Source organism: Terrapene carolina, unplaced genomic scaffold, assembly GCF_002925995.2.
Source record: "Terrapene carolina triunguis isolate 2854851 unplaced genomic scaffold, T_m_triunguis-2.0 Scaffold233, whole genome shotgun sequence".
NCBI classification, from domain to species: Eukaryota; Metazoa; Chordata; order Testudines; family Emydidae; genus Terrapene; species Terrapene triunguis.
Window position 1 is genome coordinate 10,245,755 of NW_020664584.1, and position 23,761 is coordinate 10,269,515.

At 56.3% G+C, this 23,761-nt stretch overlaps 1 protein-coding gene across 2 annotated transcripts in view; it reads right to left on the reverse strand.

The window, feature by feature from the left end:
• SOGA1 (suppressor of glucose, autophagy associated 1) overlaps positions 1–23,761 on the reverse strand; it is an 85,679-nt gene that overhangs the window by 37,866 nt on the left and 24,052 nt on the right. For both annotated transcript variants that reach the window (XM_024194553.3, XM_024194554.3), the window contains exons 3-4: positions 16,755–16,913; positions 3,926–3,988 (exon numbers count right to left, since the gene is read on the reverse strand). In XM_024194553.3, coding sequence (XP_024050321.2) covers positions 3,926–3,988; positions 16,755–16,913 — 222 coding nt within the window. The remainder of the gene's footprint in view (positions 1–3,925; positions 3,989–16,754; positions 16,914–23,761) is intronic.

Sequence of the window (23,761 nt, forward strand, 5' to 3'; positions counted from 1 at the left end):
GGGGGGGGGGGGGGGGGGGGGGGGGGGGGGGGGGGCGCAAGTGGGGCATTTGCCCCAGGCCCTGCGAGCCCTGGCCGAGAATCCCTTCCCTGGGTAGAGGCGCCTTTTTAATCTTTACTCACCCGGCGGCGCTCTGGGTCTTTGGCGGCACTTCTCACTCCCTCCAGGTCTTCGGCGGCGGGTCCTTCAGTGCCGCCGCAGACTCGGAGTGAGTGAAGGGACCCGCTGCCCAAGTGCCGCCGAAGACCCGGAGAGAGTGAAGGGACCCGCTGCCCAAGTGCCGCCGCAGACTCGGAGAGAGTGAAGGGACCCGCTGCCCAAGTGCCGCCGCAGACTCGGAGTGAGTGAAGGGACCCGCTGCCCAAGTGCCGCCGCAGACTCGGAGTGAGTGAAGGGACCCGCTGCCCAAGTGCCGCCGCAGACCCGGAGTGAGTGAAGGGACCCGCTGCCCAAGTGCCGCCGCAGACTCGGAGTGAGTGAAGGGACCCGCTGCCCAAGTGCCGCCACAGACTCGGAGCGCCGCCCGGTAAGTACAAGCGCCGCAGCGGGTGGCGCCTTTTTTTATGCCCCAGGCCCCCTGAATCCTCTGGCCGGCCCTGTCCAGGAGAGGTTTTCATTTGGGCACCTACAGATTTTCAAAACACACAACTCCCCGCAGCTCCCATGGGGACACTCCTGGCCAGATTTTCAAAAGATCTCAGCTCCTAAGATGCGGTACCCTTTAAAATCTGCCCCTTGCTTAGGTGCCTGAATGGGAGCTCAGATCTTGAGAAAATTCAGGTCTTAGTCTTGAAGATCAACACACTTAGAACTGCCAAAGCACTGGCCTGGAACCATCAGAGCCCTAGACGTGATGGGAAATGGTGCTCTCTGAACACTCAGACGACAGACGGAAGGAAGCCCACCTCTAGCAGTCTGTCTGATTTCCATCTAACACCCATTTCATTTGAACAGAGTCACATTTCGTACTACACCAGTCAGATGTGAGCAGGATGTGGCCCCAGGAACTCTCTAAATCAGCGATCAATCATGAATCAAAGCCGTCACAGACAATAGCCCATAGCACACAAGTAACAGTGCTGAGTCTTACCCACGAACAGCGCTCCCTCCCCCTGAGACATACAAGTGAGGAAACGAACGTGGATAAGGGTGGGCAGAAGGGTGCCCTCTCTCTAGATGTTCATGCTGCACTCGTCACGGCTTACATCAGTCACATCACGGGAAGGGGCTAGTCTTGCTGATCTTTCCAGTTTTACCCACAGTGCTGAGACAGCGACGGTCATAACTCACATGAGGCAGAGCCTCAAATCCCCCAGACCCTTTCGCTGAATAGCATGGACAGCCTAATCCCTTTGCCCACCCTTGCCCACCAGCATACTGCTCACACCCTAGGGATTTCTGGACAATCTGGGGGGTCCATCTCCAGAACTCAGCCAGCTCTGCAGCAGCCACGGGGTCTGTCTTAGCTCCATGAAGTTGACAGCCTGAGAAACACGAGATTTATGTCCTGTGGCTTGGAGTTGGGTTGGGTTTGTTCCCTCTGCCCCTTGTGGTATCTCATTAGGAGGAAGTGGGGATGGTTTTGTATTTCAGTCTCAACAATGTCTTGTAAGAATGTTTTTGATGTTGTCAAAGGCCTGAACGTCTCCCACTAGGAGGGACAAAGATGGCAGAGGGGACAGCATTTCCAAGTGCAGCTCAAACGTGCAAACTGGTGCACCTGACCATTAGCCATAGTGCCCAACACATGTACAGACGTGTGCTCTGTGGAACATCCAATTGTCTTGACCAAGCTCCTCCACTGATGAAATACGGGAGGACGGAAGAAAAGCCACAAATGAAAGGAAAAGAAACCAGCAGAAACAGCCCCCCATTCTTCAGCATGTCCCCTCCACCGAAGAGATCGGCTAACACTCAAACACCCTGCAAAGGGAAATCACAGACTGCTTCCTGGTCAATGATTTCAGAACCACCACCAAGTCTGTCACGGTGGGCAGTGGATTATCAGGTTTATCCTCACTGCGCAGGTATGGGGGCAAGACAAACTCTCAGCAGACCTGGACCTTTCCCTAACTCTGCAGGGAAGATACACCTGCTATTCCAGTGGCTACTTTGTACGGGTGTGTGAATCTGTGTGCGCGCCCTCCACGCTATGCCCCCACATACAGATGGCAGGCCAGATCCTCAGCTCAACCGACATCCGTGTAGCTATGCTGATTGACACCAACTGAGGACCATTCTGTGTGTGCGCGCGCGCTGGAAGACCAATTTTATCCTCACTGCAGATTTGAGCAAGGCCATAAGTTTAACCCTGCAATGCAATGAGCTGGAATTTCCTCTAACACTCATTCTGCTGCAGCAGACTCATGTTATTTCCTTTGTATCACTGTATCGTTCTAATGAACCCCCTTGGCATTGCTGCCAGTCTTGGGTTACATGTAATTCAGATATTCCACTGTTATTCAGGATTAACTAATGCAGCTCAAGAACTCAACATCAGGCGTTTGGATGTTGGAGACAAACCAGAGCAATGAACGATGAAGACGTTACCGGTCAGTCCTTTCCTACCTCTAAAATGCTGACAGCCTTTGAGAGAGGCTTTTACGAACAATAAACCGCTTTCATTTCTGCAGTGACAACACCAACTCTGAACCTTCACACCCCGGGTCAGGTTATTAGCAAGTCAAAGCCACTGAACACATCAATCACTGAGAGACAAAATCCTTCCACCAGTGGAGAGAGCCCATAACTGCTGCGTTGTCCAGTGTCCTGTGCAAGGCAGGGATACAGAGTGCACAATGTTCGGGAAGTTTATAAGGCCAGACTTCTGGACAGAGACCCCTCAGCTGCACCCACTAAACCGTCTGAGCAACACGGATACCTTAGCATGCCCGTGGGCAATGGCCCGTGCTGCAGAGGCAGGTGTGAATGGGACACACACAATCACCCAATAGCCAGGGCACAGCACCCTCTCTGCAGGCTGAGCTTTGGCTCAGATTTTTAAATATTATCTCACAGTGTCAAAACTGCCCAAGTGGTGCTGGGGTCACTGTTCTAGCCACGCACAGAGCTCTCTCCACCAGGCACACGGGAACAGGACGTGGGACTCAGAGGGACCTCCTGGGTCATCGGGTCCAGTTCCCTGTTATTGCGGGCAACCCCGCCATTTAGTCCCCATCCATCCCATGCAGCTAGGCACAGAGCCAAGGTCTAAAGCAAGGGCACTTAGCTACATATTGGGCGTGAGTAGTTTTCTGGTTAATGGATCCTCGTTACCCCAATGGAGTCTGGACTGTTCTGAGCCCCACCCCATTTCTTCAGGCTTGACTCTCTAGCTGTGTCATAAGTATCCTCCCTCCGGCCAAGTAGGCCTGGCTGAGATTCCTTACAGAGCACATCACTCAGTACGCCATATGCTCATCCGCCTCCCCACCCAGCCACGTGGGGGTGAGAGCATGAACTCTGTAGCACTCCCTAGAAAAGCGACTGTTAGCATCCCAGGTGGGAGCACTGCTGGGGCAGATGCTCCATTTGCTCCTCAGCCATTGGATGTTCTCCAGAGAAGAGCCCCAGCTCGTCCGCAGAGAAAGTCAGCGACATGGCTCTCTGCAGCACCAGCATCGTTCCATGGCTGAGCAGGCCGGCCAGTCCACTTAGCACCTCCGGTGCCTTGGTGGGGCCAAGTTCCAGGCCTCGGGAGCTACGTTCCAAACCCTTTATTAGAAACCCTTCACCAGAACCATTCCCCAGGGGCCACTCGACTCACCAGGGCCACACAAATTAAGGCACGACACTTCCATGTGCACGGTTGCACTGCTATGCCAGGACTGGCCACCTGCAGGGTGAGCATGGCTCTTCGAGTTCTACAACACCATGGATAGTCAACATGGCCCTAGGAGGGCCTGACTGGCTACAGTCTGGGTACCTGGACTGAAGGCTTCTTTTCAGTCTTCCCCACAGAACGAGATCCCCTTTTCTTCAACGAATTCTGGAAAGAGAAGAGAGAAGGGTTATGCTAGGGTGACCAGACAGCAAATGTGAAAAATCGGGACAGGGGGTGGGGGGGTAATAGGAGCCTATATAAGAAAAAGACCCCAAAATCGGAACTGTCCCTATAAAATCGGGACATCTGGTCACCCTAGGTTATGCAGAGTCGTTTGCACACTGCACTTCCCACGCAGCCAGGACAAGCATTTGTGAATTTGGTTATTTAATATCACGCGGACACTTGCACAAGGTGACTGCGCTATCGGTCGTGTGCCCCACCCTGAGCTAGAACCCTGCTGTTTGCTGCCAGCTTTGGTTATGGGCTGCTGAATGCAGAAAACAAACCCCCAAATGTGAACTTTGACCTTTCCATCACCAAGGTCAATCTAACCAGCTGCAAAAACGATACCAATGCCTGCCACACTGCATTATGGATAAGGCTATGTTTATGTCACGGAGGTCATCGTGACAGTCTCTGCTTCAGCCCCAGGGGCTGAGGGATCGGAGCTGGCACCCAGCGGGGTCCCGGGAGGGTTCCAGCGACAGGCGACAGCCTCACACAGTGGAGGGCGGCACCTTTGGTGAGCGGCTGGGTGTGTCATGTTTTCTCTTTGGGAAATATGGTCACCCTACAGTTCTCAGCCGCCGTGGGTGGAGGGAGGCCCCCCTGCAGCTTCCAGCTGCCGCGGGCAGAGGGGGAACCCCACAGCTCCCGGCCACCACAACAGCAGGGGAAACCATGTAGCCGCAGCAGCAGAAGTCACAGACAAGTCACGGCTTCTGTGATTTTTTTCTTTATTGCCCGTGACCTGTCCATGACTTTTACTAAAAATAACCATGATAAAATCTTAGCCTTAATTATGGAGGCACGCTGCCGCCGTCTAGGAGAAATCCCATCACGACATGGTCCCCAGCTTGATTGAATGGACTTTGGCCAAGGATGTAGTTAAAGGAAGGGAAGGTGCAGCAGGCAGCAATGCTGATAGCCACATTCCCCTGAAGGGGGCTGCTGGCAGCTCATTTAATGCCTTGCATTCCCAGCCTCCTGCTTCTGCGGATGGAAGAGCACCAAGCACTGAGCCAATCCCCAGTGAAGCAGGGAAGTGCTGTCACGGTCAGGGTCTGCCATGGACTAGAGCGGCACAGCTGGGGCTGGAGGCCAGCAGACCTGATTCCCAGCTCCCAGATCTACCCACTAGGCCATGCTGCCACCCCAGAGTTTCTAGGGGCACCCTGTGAACAGGGCGGTGTACCCCACGGGGAGCAGAAGCACAAGAGGAAGCTTCTGCTCCTACTACCCCTGTTTTGGTGATAAAGGACAGCTCAGCCTGGCATCTCTCAGCAGCACAGTGCAGTGTATGTAAAGCAGACACCATCACAAACCTCGCTGGCTTCTGATTATCTCACTTGGAAAACTTCCACATGTACAGGAATCCTGTTGCAGGCCTTCTGGAGCCGCCCGCTTTGGCCTGTCTCCCTGCAGTGCTAACGCGAATGGAGGTCAGCCACATGCAGTGAACCTGCACGCCAGCTCCTAAAACGCCCATTGTGGGCATCTCAGTGCTTTCCCTGACTGAAACCCACGCAGCAAGGGCCTAGCGCTCTTCTCCCCTCCCCGGTTAAAAGAGGCATTATCTAACCATAGTGGAAAAGCTTCCTTCTGCAGAGCAGCCCTTCCCCCTGTCCTCAAGGTGGGGAAGGGAGTTGGACTGTGGAGAAGTCTAATTTCCTCTGGAAGCTGAACACCCTGGGGGGAAGTCACTTTTTCGTAAACTGCCCTGGGCTTTGTAAACCACACTGACGCAGAGACAGCTGCCCTGACAAACACTGGGTGCAGACAGAGTGACCGATACAGCTGGATCAGACCTATTGATGACTTTGGAGATCAGGCCCGAGGCCCTGTACTGGTGATGGAAGCGAGCGGGAAGCCAGTGGAGGAATCGGCACAGAGGGGAAACGTGCTCACAACAGGCTCCCCTGTGAGGGGGCTGGCTCCCTGAGGAATGAGACACTAACAGCTTCAGGGCGGGGCCAGAGAGCGAACAAACCCTGTGAGGTGGTTTGCAGGGCTATTTGAGCCAATACTTTGACTAACCACGTTGGGAGGGGCTGCGAGTATCCGAGCGGCTCATGGTGGTCTATGCAAAGCCATGTCCTGCACCACCCATCAAGAAAGTCGCAACGTGCCCATGCGGTTCCAGCATCAGCCCAGAGCAGCAATAATGACCTTGGCGCAGGGCATTTCCTGCGGCTTCACAACCAGTGGCAGCTCCTCTGTTGCACCTTAGACCAGCAGCTCCTGCCAGCCAGTCATGCACCTACACTCCCAGCTTCAGTCACTCCAGTTCCAGGCCGGACTTCCTGAATTGGCTGCCCAGGTTTAGTCTTGATCAGGTAGATTTGCATGGAAACAGCATCTTTATTTCTTACCTGCTCCCCCAGCTCCAACCTGACATCACCGGCCAAAGGCAGAGTCTGCCCAGGTCCTTACAGGGCTCCCGTTGCTGGCATGCCAGCACCAGAGCGCTATTCTTTAGACAGAGTCCAGGAACCCACAGCTGTAGCCCAACAGTCTGAGGTCAGAGGTCAGAAAGGAAGCAAGCTCACAAAGCACTTCTCTCTTCCTACCAGCATCCCCTCAGGCTTGCCTGGGTTCAGCAGCTTAGCTGACCTCCGCCAGGCACTGAGCGAGGGGGAGATGATGCTGAGCCCAGGCTGAGCAGGCACTTCAGCCCACGCTGCATCACCACCAGCCCTCCCCAGATTTAGGACAACATGAGGAAGAGGATGGAGCTGGAAGGGACGGCTCAGAGCACTCGTGTGTTGCTCAGATGCCCATAAAACCAGCCTGGGTTTGCTGCAAGAGCGAAGACCTAAGCCAGTTCAGGGTGTTTCTGGTGATCTGTGCAGGGAGTTAGAGGTGGGATCGGACTGTCTACTGATCAAAGCCATCCACTGCAGCACAGGCCCGATGTCACGAGGATGGAGGTACCTGTACTTGCCCACCAGACTGACAGGTGCTGTCTCAGTCTCATTCCCTGAGCTGGAGCCTGATGCAATAGGGTCCAGCTACTTGGCCAACAGGAGGAACTGGACCCTGCTCGTTTATTAGCTTCTCTATCAGCTTGTTCAGGAGTGTGGGGCCTGACAAGGCAGCACTGCCCGGTCATTCCCTGGAGCAAGGGTTTCGTTAGTTCTGGGCTGACTCCTGCCTGCCTGGGGCAGCATGGCAGACTCCTCTGCTCAGGCGAGGTGCCTAGGTTGGATGACCATCTCTCAGGCGGGGTCCCAGAGTTCTTTCTGCTTTCCCCGTCTAAAGGGGCAGACGCAGGTGGTGCCCAGGTGCCACCACTGGCCCAGGCAGGAGAGGAGCAGCTTGGCTGCTAGAATTCTTTTACCGGGCTGCAGGAACAGACTTTGTTTCACCTGCTAATTCCTGGGGGGAAGGGGGTGTTTTTGGCTTGAGGAGAGAGCCATTCATTGCTCTGCAGCCATTAGAAAACAGATTAGATCTCAGTCCCCAGGGCTGCAGCTCTATTTTACTTGCCCAAGCAAAAGATGAAGCACTCCTGCAGGGCTCAGAGGTCGAGTTCTCCCAGGCAGCCTCTGAAACCCCTGGCCTCCCAGCTGCCTGGCTCCGGCAAACCCAGGCTCCTCACCTCAGCCTCCTGGAAATCCCAGTGCAAGACTGCCAGCCACTGCAGGAAGTGACAGCTTGAGGGAATGTAGACGCTCCTGGGCCTCTCACCAGCGAGGAGCCCACAAATCACGTCAGCACCAACGTGCCAGCTCCCCTTTGCACTACACATATTGGCCCATGAATCCCAGATTTCTCAGTACTGGGGACAGAGGGACTCCAGGGAAAGGCCAGAGCCCACAGCTTCTGCCTCTGGTCCCTTACACAGCATGGAAAGGAAAGAGGCGTAGAGCAGCCGAATGCTGCAGAGATGAAGATGGGCTTTGGGGAATTGCTGATTGAGAGCTTTATTAGATTTTAACACCCGCTTTCAGTCCCACAGCCTGCTACAGCTGCAGGCCTTGCAGGAAACCAAACGGCTTGCAGGCCCACGTGGTTTCCTCCCTCCCCGGGGCAGCATGGAGCTGGCAGGCCCAAGCACTTGCCGATACAAGATGTAAGGGGTTTGTTACAGACGTCCCTCCTATACATCTACTAAAAATGCAACTGCCCCCAGCCACCACCACATTGTCCACAGCACAATGCCACTGAGCCCCGAGCCATCACACTCCCCGAGGTAGCTGAGACAGGGCAGGGCTCGAGCCTAGGACTTGGGCCATCCAGGCTCAATTTCCTGCTCTGCCTCAGACTTCCTGTGTGCCCTTGGGCATGCCCCTTAGCCTCCTGGGGCCTCAGGTCCCATCTGTGCAGGGGCAGGTCATCACAAGCCTGCCCTGCCTCCTGGAGAGGTGAGGATAAATGCATGGGAGATGGTGAGGGGCTCAGATACTGTGGGGAGGGGGAATAAGTATCTCAAACAGGAGAGACTCGGACTGGGCAGCCAGTTCCAGGCAAGACCACCCCAGCCAAGCTGCCTGGCCTGACTTTCTGCACCATCCAGCAGGGAGTGTTTGGGCAGCAGACAGTGAATTCAGGGAGGGGACGAATGACCCAGATGACCCTCCAACACCACAGCAAGCGTTCTGCACCTGCCGGCCTCTTCCTCGCTACTCCACGTAGGGCAGCAGAACTGAAACCTGGGTAGGTGTTCCACCAGCTGGCGACCTTTACAGGACACCACAACCATTTGTACAGCGGGTTTCATTCCGGCCACATGCGCAGCAGCCTGGCCGGCTGTTCAGGCCAATCCAGCAGGGCAGCAAAGCTGCTGGTTAGCCTCGGTTCTCCACTCAGTAGCAAAGACGCCTCAGGTACAGAGGGCCTGCTGTGCAGCAAGGGTGAGGCGTGGCACCCAATGACGAACCTGCCCAAAGATGCTCCCAACTCATTCCCTACCCCCAGCAGCTTGGACAACCCAGCTTCCAAGCAAGCTGCACCTGGGGCTCTGACCTCCCCGCCTGGGGTTGCAGCTTTGGGCCGTGCTGCCCAAGAGGAGTTAAGAAGCCCACCCACACACACATTTCTGCTGGGCTAGTGCTCACTGCCTGGGCCTTGCCGTGTCTGCTCTCTGCACACAGAGCAGGACCCAGGAACAGCATGGCAGGGTCAGAGCTGGGATGAAGAGAAAAGAGGGCAGCTGGGTGGGGGTGGCTCGAGGGAGGGAGAAAGGGTATGTCAGCCGGAGAAGGTGGCTGTGGGGGGAGTCAGATAAGCAGGGAGGAAGCAGGGGATGCCTGGGGGAAGGGGCTGGCCTCCCCGACACACTCAGAGCAAGAGGGCCTGCTGCCTGCCCAGAGACACTGCGTGTGGGGAAAGTGGGCCTGCGCCTGACAGGTGAGCAGGCTGCTGGGGCCCTGCCTGGGGAAAGTGCAGCGGGCAAGGCAGGGGCTGCTGGAGAAGGGGGCAACTGGAGCAGAGAGCAGTGGGATATGGCGGGGCCCCAGAGGTTGGGAAACATTTCAGGTAAGTGGCAAAACACGCATGTGCTTATCTGAGTGAGCCCCAAGATTCTCCATCTGTGCACCCACAAACCTGGGGCCTGGGCCGGCACAGGCTCCGTGCACACCACTGCTTGCTGCTGGTAGGGTTAGCTCCAAAAATACCCTGGCCCTGGAAGCACCAATGCTTCCCACTGCCTAAAACCCACCTGTGACTCACCAGCTCAGAGTAGGGGAGTGAGGGTGGTGGGGCTAATGTCCCTTTCTCATGGCCATGCCCCTCCCACTTCCCTCACCGGCTGGGGGTGGGTCTGGCTGGCAGGTGAGCAAGGTAAGTTTAGCAGGTGTCATTTGGCAAGCCGGGCAGGAGGCAAGCCAGAAAGGAGGAGGGTGCAGCCACGGGGGGTGATGACCAGAACGCACGTAGCCATGGGCACCGAAAGGCACACGCGGATTTTCAACGTGTTGTGGCTTAAGCATGAGCAGGAAGAGGAGCGAATGCCCAGGTGGGCAGGGGGAGCCTGCGAGACAAGGACCCTCATTGCCATTGTTTAATGTGCAGGGCAGCACAACGGATGCAGAACCTGCCCCCGCGAGCCCTGCACGTAGTGTGGTGGTGAAGAGAAGGGCATGCAGCGGCCTCTGAGGCTCATGATCGTCAGCCCTCTGCCAAGCAGATTGCTCGGGGAGCCTCACACGCAGCGGCATTCCCCATCATGGATGGTGCAAAGCCAGGTCCCAGGCAGGCACCATGCTCCTGAGCTGCTCCTACATTTTCTGCACGTTACCTCCTTCCTTCCCACCAATGTTCACAGCTCTTTTCAAAGCTGAATTTGATTCTTGTTTTCCAGCCACTGCTGCCTGCTCCTGGTGCGGAGAGCCATGGGGATTTGGGGGGGGGGGGGGGGGGGGGGGGAAGGCCACATTGACTTGAAGGGGACAAATTTCATGCCACTTTAGTGGGTCTTGAGAAACTCTACACTGTGAGGCACCAGGTCTCCTGCTCCTCCCAGATGCAGGCATTTCCCCTCGCCCAGGGGAGCAGCCCAGCTGCCTACTCCACCCCACAGTCCCAGCAAGTGTTTGGTAAGCAGCCCTGCCAGCCACACTTCAGTAGAGCAGTGCCCCGTGGATGCTGTCCTAAACACATGTGCTGCACCAGAAATATTCACAAGCTGGTGCTGGGACCCGGCAGCCGAAGAATGCAGCTGAGCAATGCAAGCCGCTGCCTGTGCCAAGGTGCTGAGATCTAGGCCACTCCTATTCAGGACAAGCCCATTGTCAGGGCTGCTGCTGCTGGGAAGCCCCCATGCAGTGAGCAAACCCTCCCAAGGGAGCAGGACCGCACCACGCGTTTCTCCGTTAGAAGCAAAATGCTCGTGTGACACCAACTTGACCCTGGAACAGGGCTGGACCTGACTGTCCCACCCCAAAGCCAGAAAAACGGCTGGGCAACGTCCAGAGGGGGCGTCCCTGAGCCTGCGATATCAGCACCACAGTCACGTCAGTCTCTGCCGCTAGGGTGATGGTGTCAGCGCAGCCATGCCGCCGGGCACCACGCCAGCACTACTGGGTGGCAGCAGGACTGTGACTGCTGGACAATGCTGGGTTCAGATTAACATGTCAGTCCTGCTGCGCTGAGCTGCACCATGTGGCTCTGCTGGGCATCAGGACCAGGTCCTGTGTCATCCTCCTCCCGCCGCCAAAGGGCTCAGGCTCTCCAGGAGATGCAGCCCTGGAAGGGGAGGAGATGCACGGAGCCACAGGTGTCGCGGTGCATGCGTTCAGTGATTAATTGGCCTTCCCAGCATTTATCCAATTATGGAAGATGCCTATTCCGGCTGGAGAAATAATCAGCCTCTAATCCCCTTAGGGGCAAGCCTGTCCCTGCGCTGAGCCTTGGAGAGGGGCTTGTTTGTTTTGCTATTAACCAGCTCGGCTGCTGCACTGCCAAGATGCGCCTCAGCACAGGAGGAAGAGGTGGCTGAGGGCTGTTAACTCACTTGTTCAGAAATCCTAATGAGACAACCAAATGAATCACTGAAGCTGCTAATGAGGAGCTGGGACCCTGCTGGCCTCGGGGTATCCACTGCATGGACGTGCCAGTCCAGCCCAGCCTCCGGGCTCTCACTAGCCCAGCTCCTTTGCTGAGCCACCTCAGACAGCGCCTCAGCCCAGAGGAGCATCACGGTTTGGACATATTCAAAGAACAGCAGGCTAAATAAGTTAGCAGCCAAGCGTGAGTTCCCCAGAGGATGCCTGCTGGAGTCAGGACCTGACCTGACCCACACCTGCACTTCAGGTATAAGCCATTGAAAATACACAGCTCCCAGCTGAGAAGAGATTTCAGCTCCCGCTCATCAGTGCAGAGTCCTGAGAGCTGGCACAAGGGATGGTTCTCCCCAGCCCACAGGGGACCCTCACAACCCTCTGTAAAGGAATCAGGGGAGTTTGGCTTTAGGTAAGACACCTGCAGTGGGAAGTCTCTCTCTCTCACACACACTCCCTATAGATTTGTCTCTGGCACATCTGCAAGCTTTCAGGTGCGTGGGGAACAGTTTCTAGTCATGCTGGCACCTCCAGGGAACTGCACATTTCCCTCAGAGATGACAATATTCTGCACTTATCTAGAGCTTCCTCCTCAAGCCCCTTCCCCAGGAGGGGGTCATCATTAGCAGCTCCATTTCACAGATGGGAAACTGAGGCACTGTGGGGGAAGCAACTTGCCCAAGGCCACAAAGCAAGTCAGCTGCAGAGAAGAGAGCACAAGCCATGTCTGACTTCAAGCCCACTACTCCATCAGATCATAACTGCCCCTGGGACAGCCCTGAGGACCCTAGATCTGGGCAGATCCACCTTCCTAGTCAAGCTAAGGAGCTTCATCTTCCTGTCTGGAGCCTGCCAGGAAGCCTGCTTAACAAGAGGGACTTCAAACACCAGTGCACAGCGCTGGCCTTTCCTCCCACCTGCCCCATTCATGCACGGCTGCTCAGAATAAGAAATGAAACGCTGAGTCAGGAGGACAAACCCAGCTGGGCTGCATCTAGACTGGCAAAGAAACACAAAAAGAACAGGAGTACTTGTGACACCTTAGAGACTAACAAATTTATTTGAGCATAAGCTTTCGTGGGCTACAGCCCACTTCTTCAGATGCATAGAATGGAACATATAGTAAGGAGATAAATATACATACAGAACATGAAAAGGTGGAAGTAGCCATACCAACTCTAAGAGGCTAATTAATTAAGATGAGCTATTATCAGCAGGAGAAAAAAAAAGCCCCCCAACCTGAAGCAAATACTCACCAGCAACTACACACCACACAACAAAAACACTAACCCAGGAACCAAACCCTGCAACAAAGCCCGATGCCAACTCTGTCGACATATCTATTCAAGTGACACCACCATAGGACCTAATCACATCAGCTACGCCATCAGGGGCTTGTTCACCTGCACATCTACCAATGTGAGATATGCCATCATGTGCCAGCAATGCCCCCCTGCCATGTACGTTGGCCAAACCAGACAGTCTCTACGCAAAAGAATAAATGGACACAAATCTGACATCAGGAATCATAACATTCAAAAACCAGTAGGAGAACACTTCAATCTCTCTGATCATTCAGTAACAGACTTAAAGGTGGCAATTTTGCAACAGAAAAGCTTCAAAAACAGACTTCAACGAGAAACTGCTGAACTTGAATTAATATGCAAACTAGATACCATTAACTTAGGCTTGAATAGAGACTGGGAATGGCTGAGTCATTACACAGATTGAATCTATTTCCCCATGTTAAGTATCCTCACACCTCTTGTCAACTGTCTGAAATGGGCCATCTTAATTATCACTACAAAAGTTTTTTTTTCTCCTGCTGATTATAACTCATCTTAATTAGTTAGCCTCTTAGAGTTGGTATGGCTACTTCCACCTTTTCATGTTCTGTATGTGTGTATATATATATATATATATCTATCTCCTTACTATATGTTCCATTCTATGCATCTGAAGAAGTGGGCTGTAGTCCACAAAAGCTTATGCTCAAATAAATTTGTTAGTCTCTAAGGTGCCACAAGTACACCTCTACCCCAATATAACGCGATCCGATATAACACGAATTCGGATATAACGCGCTAAAGCAGTGCTCCGGGGGGGTGGGGCTGCGCACTCTGGCGGATCAAAGCAAGTTCGATATAACATGGTTTCACCTATAACGCGGTAAGATTTTTTGGCTCCCGAGGACAGCGTTATATCTAGGTAGAGGTGTACTCCTGTTCTTTTTGCGGATACAGACTAACACGGCTGCTACTCTAAAAGAAACGCAGCGACACGAAGCCAAGCTGCCTAGCAGAGGAGGCAGGAAGGCGTTTCCAGCAAGGAGGAGGAACTGACCAGGCACAGGGCATGGGGCTGCGATACCAAACCGAGAGAGCTCGTGCGAATGAGTGAGAACTCTCCAGATGCAGCTCTCCTTGGTGCAGCGCGGAAAGCCTGGACAGGGCACTGCCATTCCCACGGGGGCGATTCTGCATTTGCGCTAACTGGCTGGGATTGGAGGGGTCGCCCTCGCCCCTGAACAAGGAGCACTAGACACAATGACACTGTGGTGCAGCGTGTTCTGGCACCTCTCAGCGAGATCCTGAGTGCAGGCGACACACAAACCTTAATCCTTGGTGTAGAGGGGTAGCTGCCCCACTTCTGGAAAACGGGGGTTAAAACAGCCAAGCTAGGCTGATTGGGAAAGCAGCCACAGCTGTGGCCAGCTCAATTAGGGCCCAGCTGGCCCTGATAAGAGGGCTGTGGGCCAGAAGCTGGAGGAGTCTCTCTCTGGCTCTGGAGAAAGAAGGACCTGGCTACCAGGGAGCAAGGTACCTGAGGTGGAGAAGTGCTGGGGAAGGGCAAAGGGAGCTGGGGAGCTCCAGCCTGGTAAAACCCCAGGCTGCAGGCCATGGTGAAGGCCTACAAAAGTACTGGGGCTACAGAGGCGTAGCCTGGGAATAGGCAGAGGCAGCAGGTCCTAACCCCTTGCCAATGATGAGTGGCCATTACAGACTGCAGTTTGCCCCAGTGAGCAGGGGCTAGATGATGACTGGCAGTAGCCACTGAGGCAAGGTGGGTTTAGAGGGCTGGGGGTTCCCCTGGGAGGGGAGACCCAGAGTGTGGGTGTACTTCTGGGGGCAGAACCCCGAGGTCAAGAGGCACCGGAGTCCGGGAGGGACACAGGGCCAGTGGCAGGTGAGACACCGGCCTGCGGAGGACACTCCATACTCTGGAGAGCTAATTCCCAAGACGACCAGCAGGAGGCGCCGTGCTGGTGAGTTGTCCCCTCACTACACCTGGCCACTGCTAGACATCAATAACTCTCGGTCTCCTCACAGCACACCACGTGGCAGCTTTCTCTGCCTCTGGGGATCAGGCCACAGAATTCCCTGCAGTTCTGCTCCAGCCACTTTCCTTTGCTAGTTCATGCTCTCTGGCTGCACACAAGCTAAGCTCATGCCCATTAGTAGTGTCTGCTCACAGCTGGGCAGCACTCTGGCTGGGGAGCCATGCTCAGGGGAACATTGAGCCAAACGTGCATTGGAGGGCAAGGACAGCTCAAGAAGAGACGCTGCTCTGAAATCAGCCCCAGCCCTGTACGTAGAACAGCTGGACAGGGTTTGCAGGTGTGAGATTAGTTCCGAGCTGCTCACATGACACGTAAGCAAAGTCCTCTCTCAGCCTGAAAGGACAAGGGCCATGGAAAGGGATCTGCACAGGAGGGAGCCAGGCAGTGCAGGAGGGTTACGGCACAACACAAGAGTGGCTGGCCTGGGCGGGCGGTCCAGGGAACGGCACTGGGAGTGAGCATGGAACCAAGGGCCCAGCAGGGTGCTGTGCTGCGAGAGGCGCAGTCTCGAGCTCTCATGGTCAGCAGAGGTGCCCGGCGCTGAGTCAGGCCGACGACCCTGCTGTACGAGCCGAACGCCAGCCAGAGTAATTCCATCCGGCTGATCTGGACCTTCCCCCCCACACGCACATATACACATATATTCAGGGACTTCCTCCCCTGAACTATGTGTACTGGCGTTACTGTCAGAGCCCAGAGCGTGGCGGGGAGGGCGGGCCCTGCAGAAGGGAGGAGCAGGTCGGCTCTCAATGCTCCTCTCTGGCCTGCCCCGCAACTGCCTCCCCTAGACAGCCCCTGGGGTCCTGCAGCCAGCCCCAGCTCCCTGGCTGAAGGCAGGGGCTCAGGGCACAACCCAGACCACGCATGCTGGAGAGAGGCTATTCTGGGAGGCTGCAAGGCCAGCAGTGCCCTCCCAGCCCCACTGCCAGCCCCACGAGGCAGGGCACGGTGCTGCTGCTGACTGGGGCATGCATGCTGCTGCGAGGCAGACACACTGGTGGGGGGCGGGGGGCAAGGGACATTCTGGAAATGGGGAAGGAGGGGGGCTTTATGCCCAGAATGACCCCAGACCTGGGCTGCTGTCAGGAGCCAGCTCCCCACCATGGCACATGCACGCTATCCGTCACCCCCGGCATGCACTGGTTGCCGGTGCATGCATGGAGCCTCCCTCTGCAGCTCATTCACACACATCTCGGGCTGAGGTTTCTAGGCTCAGGAGGGGCTGGTTTCCTCCCTCTCAGGCATCCCATTCATATGTTGGGAAAGTGTCACAGTCCCTTCCGCCAGCAAACAAACGCACCCCCTGAGGGACATCTGCTGCAGCTCCTGGGCCTCCCATCCTGGCCCCACTCACCAACCGTCACAGGAGGGCGGAACAGCATTTATTAGTCTATGTCTATGGAGAGTGTCCACACGGGCAGCCAAAGCTGCTGCTGTCGAATCAGAGAGCTGGAGGCACGTGGGTCAGCCCCTGCCGCTAGGGCCTCCCTGAATCTTAGCCAAGTAAATCGCAGCAGGGCTAGTGTCTGGTGGGGATGAATCAGAGATCTCACCAGCGACTTGGCTGAGGCCCTAAGCCATTGAGGCTCACAGAGAGGAGATAGGCACTGCCCTGGGCTTACAAACCGGGGGGGGAAGGTTACAAATATTTTGATGGCAAAGCAGCTTCCATTTAAATGAGGAGAGCAGAGAGGCCTGTGGATTCCCAAGGTGCAAGGAGACAGGAAGCCTTCTACAGGCAGAGACCCTGTAGCCACTAACAGCTGGGCTGGCTCCCTGGTACCCCAGGGACACAAAATACCCCCCACCCCCACACAGCAGGGTGCATACATACTCGCTCCCCCATGCAGCCCGATCCTCTCACCTCACGCAGTTTGTCCATCTCGTTCTGCAGCACCTGCTTGGCCAGCTCTGTCTCGATCAGCCTCTGGCGCAGGTCTTCATTCTCCTCCTCCAGCTTGATCCTCTTCTTCTCCACCACCTCCAGCTCGTTGTGGAGCCGCACAGAGACGTCCTTGGCCACCTGCAAACAGAGCAGGGCCACGCTCAGGCTGAGGCTCATCAGAAAGGGCGGGTGCAGCGTCTCTAACGCCCGTATGAAAGCAGTGCTCAGTGGGGCAGGCAGGACTGGGGCCCATCACGCGGGGGTGCTCTACATGCACACAAGGACCCGGACACTGCCACAAAGGGCAGACCAGGCTAGAGGGCTCTAACGTTTCCTCATGGCTGGGAATAGCTTTTCCATCCATGTAGACTGGGGATTTAAAAAACAACATGCAAACAGTAGCTACAGTTTATCTAGGGCCTACAATTTGTGATGAGCAGTAGTAATTAGCCAGGGAGCAGCAGTTCTCAGAGCTGGGCCGATATGCCCACCCCTAAGCGTGTGGGAAGTCTGCCCTCTGAGCCCTCTCTGAGCTAGGGGTTTGCTGCTCTCACTGAGGCCCTTCGTTCTCTCCTGCATGGGGACAGCCGCTGGCCCAGCCTCCCGAAAGGACGAACCGTCTTTGCAGGGTGCTGTCTCCAGCAGCATGTTAGCCGCCCTGCTGTACTGTGCCAGGGGCCTGGCAGTGCTGGTGGCAGCCCCAGGAAATGGGAGCTAGTATGGGATTGCTATTTGAACCCCTACGTTGCTTCAAACCCCAGCTCCACTGAGAACGGAGGAGGGAACAACTGACACCGGCAAGAGACATTTATTGTCAGTTGTGCACAGCAGGGAGTGCAAATTACAGGGGCCCGAAGTGTAGCAGCCGATGTCCCCAGTGCCCGCAGGCAGACCCAGTCCCCAGGCTGGATCCCCTGGGCGGCACGGAGCAGGAGCCAGCACTGATCATTCAGTGGAAACACTGGTCCAAGCAAGTGGAAAACTCAGACTCAGGGACAGAGCGCGTCATGGCCAGAGTGAAAATGGCCATGGGGGAGCCTGCAACTGCTGACACAGCCAGGGGGCAACTGGCACAGCCCCACTGTACTGGCCACAGCTCCTGGAGGGAGAAGAGTCACTAAAGTGACAGTGGGTGACTCAGCAAGACACTCTGACAACTACATCTGAAGAAGTGGGTTTTTTACCCACAAAAGCTTATGCCCAAATAAATCTGTTAGTCTTTAAGGTGCCACCGGACTCCTTGTTGTTTTTGTGGATATAGATTAACACGGCTACCCCCTGATATCTGACAACTACAGAGAGCTCTGCAAACAGGTCACATTCCTGCAACGGGTCTGCCTAGCCAGACAGAGTGCTTGGGCTGCCAGAAGGGCCCAAGGCAAAGACAGACCCGAGCCCCAGGCAAGGAGGAAGGCCAGCTGAATGGATTTAAATCAACTGACCATGGGTTTTAAACACAAATGTATCTGTCACACCAGATGGGCTCAGAGTCTCCTTTGCCAGGTTCCTGCTAGTTGCCCAGGGCTGGGTGTCTGCGTCTGTGACCCTAATCACCCACTGCTCACAAACCCACGCCTGCCAATCCCAGTGATGGGTTCTGTCTCCTGGCATACCACCCGGGCCCTGGGAAGGGACGCTGCAACCGGGTAGCACCAGGCTGTGCGCTCCTCAGCAGTTAGGAGGAGGTTCTCTCTGGGCCAGGATAACACCACCGCCCCTGTGCAATCTGCCAGAGATCAGCACACTTAATCCAAGGTGGGGACAGCTGGCACAGACACACATTGGCACAGCCACACGCTGGCATCACACTAAGCCAATGAGGGGGAAGCCATGCCCACCACGTGGCGAGCGCCTCCCAGATTCCAGCAGATCGGAGAGAGAGACAGACAAGGCTCAGATGGCAACACGCACACTGATAACCCACATGACCGCCGCATGCTTGTCTCTCTGCTGGAGGGCGCAGGGTGGCTGAGAGCACCAGAGGAGGGAATTTATACCTGGGGGTCCTTCCTGTGCTGGGCAGCCAAGCCCTTTTCTCCAGGGCACCCATGGACACAGGCAGCGGGGGACGCCAGAGAACCGCCGTGCATTCCTATACCACCATTTTGATTTGCTTCTGGCTCTTCCTTGGGCCAGCTGGTTCCCCAGCCAGGAGCCCTCGTCTCACCTCCACTCTGAGTCAGGCCTGCACAGCCCCAAAGGCTGGAAAAGCCTTTTCCCTCGATCCCGGGGCACCACCCTCAGCCAGCGGCTGTGTCTGAAATGGGGGTGGCTTCCAGCTGCAGTGCAGAGAGGGAACCAATGGGCGGCATCTCCATGCCAGGCCAGGCCAGGCCAGGCCAGGCCAGCATGGGAACCTGCAACACAACAGCTGCAAAAGCTGGGGGGAGGGGAGGTCCCAAGGCAGCCCTTACTGACAGGCTGGGCAGGAGAGTGGGGGTGTGTGTGAAAAGACACACAACTGCCCAGTGCACAGCTGAGGGGCCAGGGGAAGGAGATGTCCCTTGTTTACCTTCTGCAGATATCTGTGCAACGCCCCAGCGTACACTGGTCTCTGGGAACCGGCAAGCGAGCTGAGGGGGCACTGCTGCATGGCAAACAGCGCCCTAGGAATGCGGGCATGGCTGTGGGTCTCCATGGGGAAGGCGGCTTTGATGAGCAAAGTGCTTAATTCCTGTGCGTGGGAACACGGCCAAGAGGCAGCTGCTGGGAGTCGGGGGCGGGAGGTGTAGGGACAATACAGACTGACACACATATTGGAGCAATCGCTCCCAGCTCCTGCTCCCAGGACAGAGCCAGCTCGTGAAGCCAGGCACCCTGCCTCGCCATTCACCTCCCTGCTGCGAGGCTCACGGCAAGGGAACGGGAAGATGCAGCCAATGCCTGACACACTGATCCCCACTCTTGGACCCCGACCTCCAAAGCTAAGCCAAGCCTTCCACCCTCAGAACACAAGTGTCAGCGTCCGGACTCATCTCCAAGGCAGAGCAAGCAAACTGTGCCGGATGGGGTGTGCAGAACCCGGGGGAGACAGGGCCCCCGCTCACGACCCTGAGGTACAACAAGCTGATTTGGCAGGCCCGAACACCCAGGCCTTCCTTGGCCAGCTGCAGAACCGGGCCTCAGACCTGCTGCTCTGGGGGCTGCAGTCTGACCGACACCCACAGTAACACTAGACAGCACCACTAGTCACATTGCCTGTGGGTGCCAGTCCCCTGGGGCAGCTTCCAGAAGCCACGGCTTCTGGGAGATTTTGAAAGGGCTTCCAGGAGTCCAGGGAATTGTGGGACAAGAGATCAAATTCCCCTAATTCCGTGGCATTGGTCGCATTTCCTAACCCTGGTCTCAAGACGGAGGCCAGGGCATGTCATGCAGATGCACAGGGGCTCAGGCTGTCTCCAGGGCACTCAACCCAGCACTCAGTCCACTGCACAGGGGATGTGGGAAGGCGACTGCCACTGGCTGCTGCTACACTATCTGGCAGCACTGCACAAGGGAGCTGGGAGCATGAAGCCAGGGTTGCTGTGCGTCGGTGGAGCAGTGCAGGGGGCCCAGGAGAGGAACAGCACGAGGGCAGCAGGGAAACAAACCCATATGGTTGGGTACACTGGTTGCAGAGAGCAGAGTTCTGCTCTATTGGCTCTAGCAGGGTTTGTCCCCAGCAGGTGTGGGCAGCAAGAGACTCGCTTTTAAATACACACTCAGACTTCGCCTCATAATTACAGGCCAGTTAGCGCCGGATGCTGGGGAGGAGCCGCCATCACTCACTTGTGGCATGTTTCTTTTCCAGGATCAGCCGCTTTCTGGTGCCTGGGGCACTTGGCAACCCAACCCCTCCTTTGTGTAAGGGCCCTTGTTTGGCTCAAATTCAGGCTTTGCTCAGCTTCCTAACGCGAGGATGGAAAGGCGCTTCGTGACCACAGACAGCCAAGTGCTAATCTAAGCAGCGCTGCCTGCTCTCGGGAGAGCCAGCGGGGGGGGGGGAGGGGAAGGTGCCGCCTGGGCTCTGGCTGTGCAAGAGAGATTACAGAGCCGGGACATGGAGACTTCCTCCTCCCTATGCACAGCAAGGCAGGGAGGGGAAGCCAGGCCCTGCCCAGCTGCTGCAGCTACCTTCTACTTCTGCCCCTCAGTGACTCCGCAGTGTGAACTCTAGGAGCCATTTGGGAGAGACAACTGGCTCCCCCCAGCCCCCTGCCTTAGTCCTATGTCTGCTGATTGGCCCCAGGAGGGAGCACAGGCCGGGCCAGGCCAGGCACTCTGCCTGGGGAGCGGACAGCATTGGAATGGGCCCAGAGAAGAGAAAGTGTCCTGCAAGCTGCCAGGAGCAGGATCCCCACTGTCACTGTCAGCACTGAAGACCGCACAGTGGCAAAGGCAGGCCAGGGCCTTGCCCACTAACCCTGCCAAGCTGCACTGAGCTGCACAAAGGCAACAGGGGGACCACAGCATCTCCGACTCCAGAGAGGGGAGCGATACGGCCCTATGGGGATCAGCAGACACTGCAGAAAGGAAGCGGTCAGGGCCAAGTGGGGGGAGGGGCCTGGTTCAGCTCCAGCTCTTCGCAGGGTTGCTGATTTGGAGGCCTGGGTTCTCTGGGCGAGGGTTTGCAGGGGATCTGAAGCTGGGAGCAGGGGCGCGGACTGTCAGGTGAGAGTCAGTAAAGACTGTTAACAATCCGGCGCTTCCTGCACCCCAGCAGCTGCCTGCTCCCCTTGTTATCTGCAACCCAGTGGCTTTAGAGCCCCCCATGCTCCTGCTGTAGAACCTAAGGCAGGGAGGGGCAAACTTTTTGGCCCAAGGGCCACAGTAGGGAATAGGAATTGTATTGTGGGCCATGAATGCTCACAGAATTGGGGTTGGGGTGCGGGAGGGGGTGCGGGCTCTGGGGTGGGGCTGAGGAGATTGGAGTGTAGGAGGGTGCTCTGGGCTAGGACCGAGGGGTTCGGAGGGCAGGAGGGGGATCAGGGCTGGGGCAGGGGTGCGGGAAGGGGTGCAGGTTCCAGCTGGGGGTGCAGGCTCTGGGGTGGGGCTGGGGATGAGAGGTTTGGGGTGCAGGAGGGTGTTCCAGGCTGGGATCGAGGGGTTTGGAGGGCGGGAGGGGGATCAGGGCTGGGGTAGGGGGTTGGGGCATGGCGGGGCTCAGGAGGTGCAGGCTCCAAGCGGCGCTTACCTCAAGTGGCTCCTGGAAGCAGCGGCATGTCCCTTCTCCAGCTCCTACATGGAGGCGCAGCCAGGCGGCTGTGCACGCTGTCCCATCCGCAGGCACTGCCCCTGCAGCTCCCATTGGAGCGTGTAGGAGCCAGAGCGGGGCCATGCCAGGGCTTCCGGGAGCCGCATGGTGCGGCCTTGACCCAGCGCCGGCCAGAGCGCCAGAGCAGGGGTCAGCTTAAAACGGCTGTAGTTTGCCCACCCCTGACCTAAGGGTATAGCTACACTCCAGCGCCTCCAGCTGCATTGCTACGGCACTGCTGCTTCCTATATCAAAAGGGTTTTTCCATCGCTGTAGTTAATCCACCCCCATCCCCAGAGAGAAGGTAGCTAGGTCAGCAAGAATCCATCTGTTGACATAGCTCAGGGGTTCTCAAACTGGGGGTTGGGACCCCTCAGAGGGTCACGAGGTTATACGTGGGGATCGCAAGCTGCCAACCTCCACCCCAAACCCCGCTTTGCCTCCAGCATTTATAATGGTGTTAAATATATTAAAACATTTTTTTAATTTATAAGGGGGGCCACACTCAGAGGCTTGCTATGTGAAAGGGGTCACTAGTACAAACGTTTGAGAACCACTGACGTAGCTGCATCTACCCTGGGGGTTAGGATGACCTAGCTACGTAGAACAGGGTGCAGAATTTTCCCCCATCCCTGAGCGATATAGCCAGGCCAATGTAATATTTACCTATAGACCAGGCCTTAGGTTTTTAAAGTTTCTACGTGTAATGGTTGTAAAGGTCACCTTCCAATGGCGAACAGCATTTGGCTGATCCATCGTCACCTCCCCAGTGGTCTTGAAACTTGTAAAGAGCTGTGAACTCAATGGATGTTAACAGTGAACCCTAAGGATGGCAGTTCAAGTGCCAACACTTCTCTGTTTTACTGCTGATCACTTCAGCAGGAACACCTGGTAAACGTGCCTGTCTGTTGGTCTTGGATGCAATGATAGTTACTGAGGAGTGGGGAGCAACCAGCTGAGGGATGCTAGGAATTAAAGCCCCACAAAATTCAGATCACTTCTGCTCTACTCTGTAAACCAGTCTTCAGCGACACCAGCTACAACCAACAAGGGCTCAGCTCTGCCAGCATGGCAGAGACATGTGGTAGGAGCCAGGACACACACACACACACACACACCCCCAGCTGTGGCTCCACAAGGGCTTCATCTGGGGCTGGGGAAAAGGGGAGCCATTCCCTGTTGTCAGGAAGGCTCAAGCCTCTGTCCTAGCCAGGCTCCAGGTCACTGAGCATGGCCAGCACCACCACAATGGGGCGAGCTGCATCTCGGAGCGACACGCCCCTCGGAGACCTGCAGGCTACAACTCTGCAGCTGGAACAATTCCCACACACTCAGCGAGGGTCAGAAAAAGCTGCAGCTTCATGACCTGCCCAGCTGTACCAAACCAGCCCTCTCTCCTCCCTCTCCTTCCACACCCTCTCCATCCCAGCCTCTCTCCGCCCCCTCCTTCCTGTTTTCCTTTCTCCCTCCCCCCCAGCTCCTTTCCCTGACCTCTTCCCCACATCTGTCCCTTGCCCCCTTGCTGCTTGTGCTATTCCCAGTGCTCTAGCAGAGGTCCCGAGGCTGGGATCATGCCGCAGAGGGCACAAGATGACACAGCCATCCATCCGGCAGCGTGGGTGCTGCAGTGCCGAGCCTGCGCCATCCCCGGGGCAGCAGCGGAGCCACGCAGCCCCCTTTCCCAGCTGCCTGGGACAGTCATTAGCTAGCTCAGACCCTTAGCCAGCTCCCAGGTACAGCTCGCCCTCGCTGG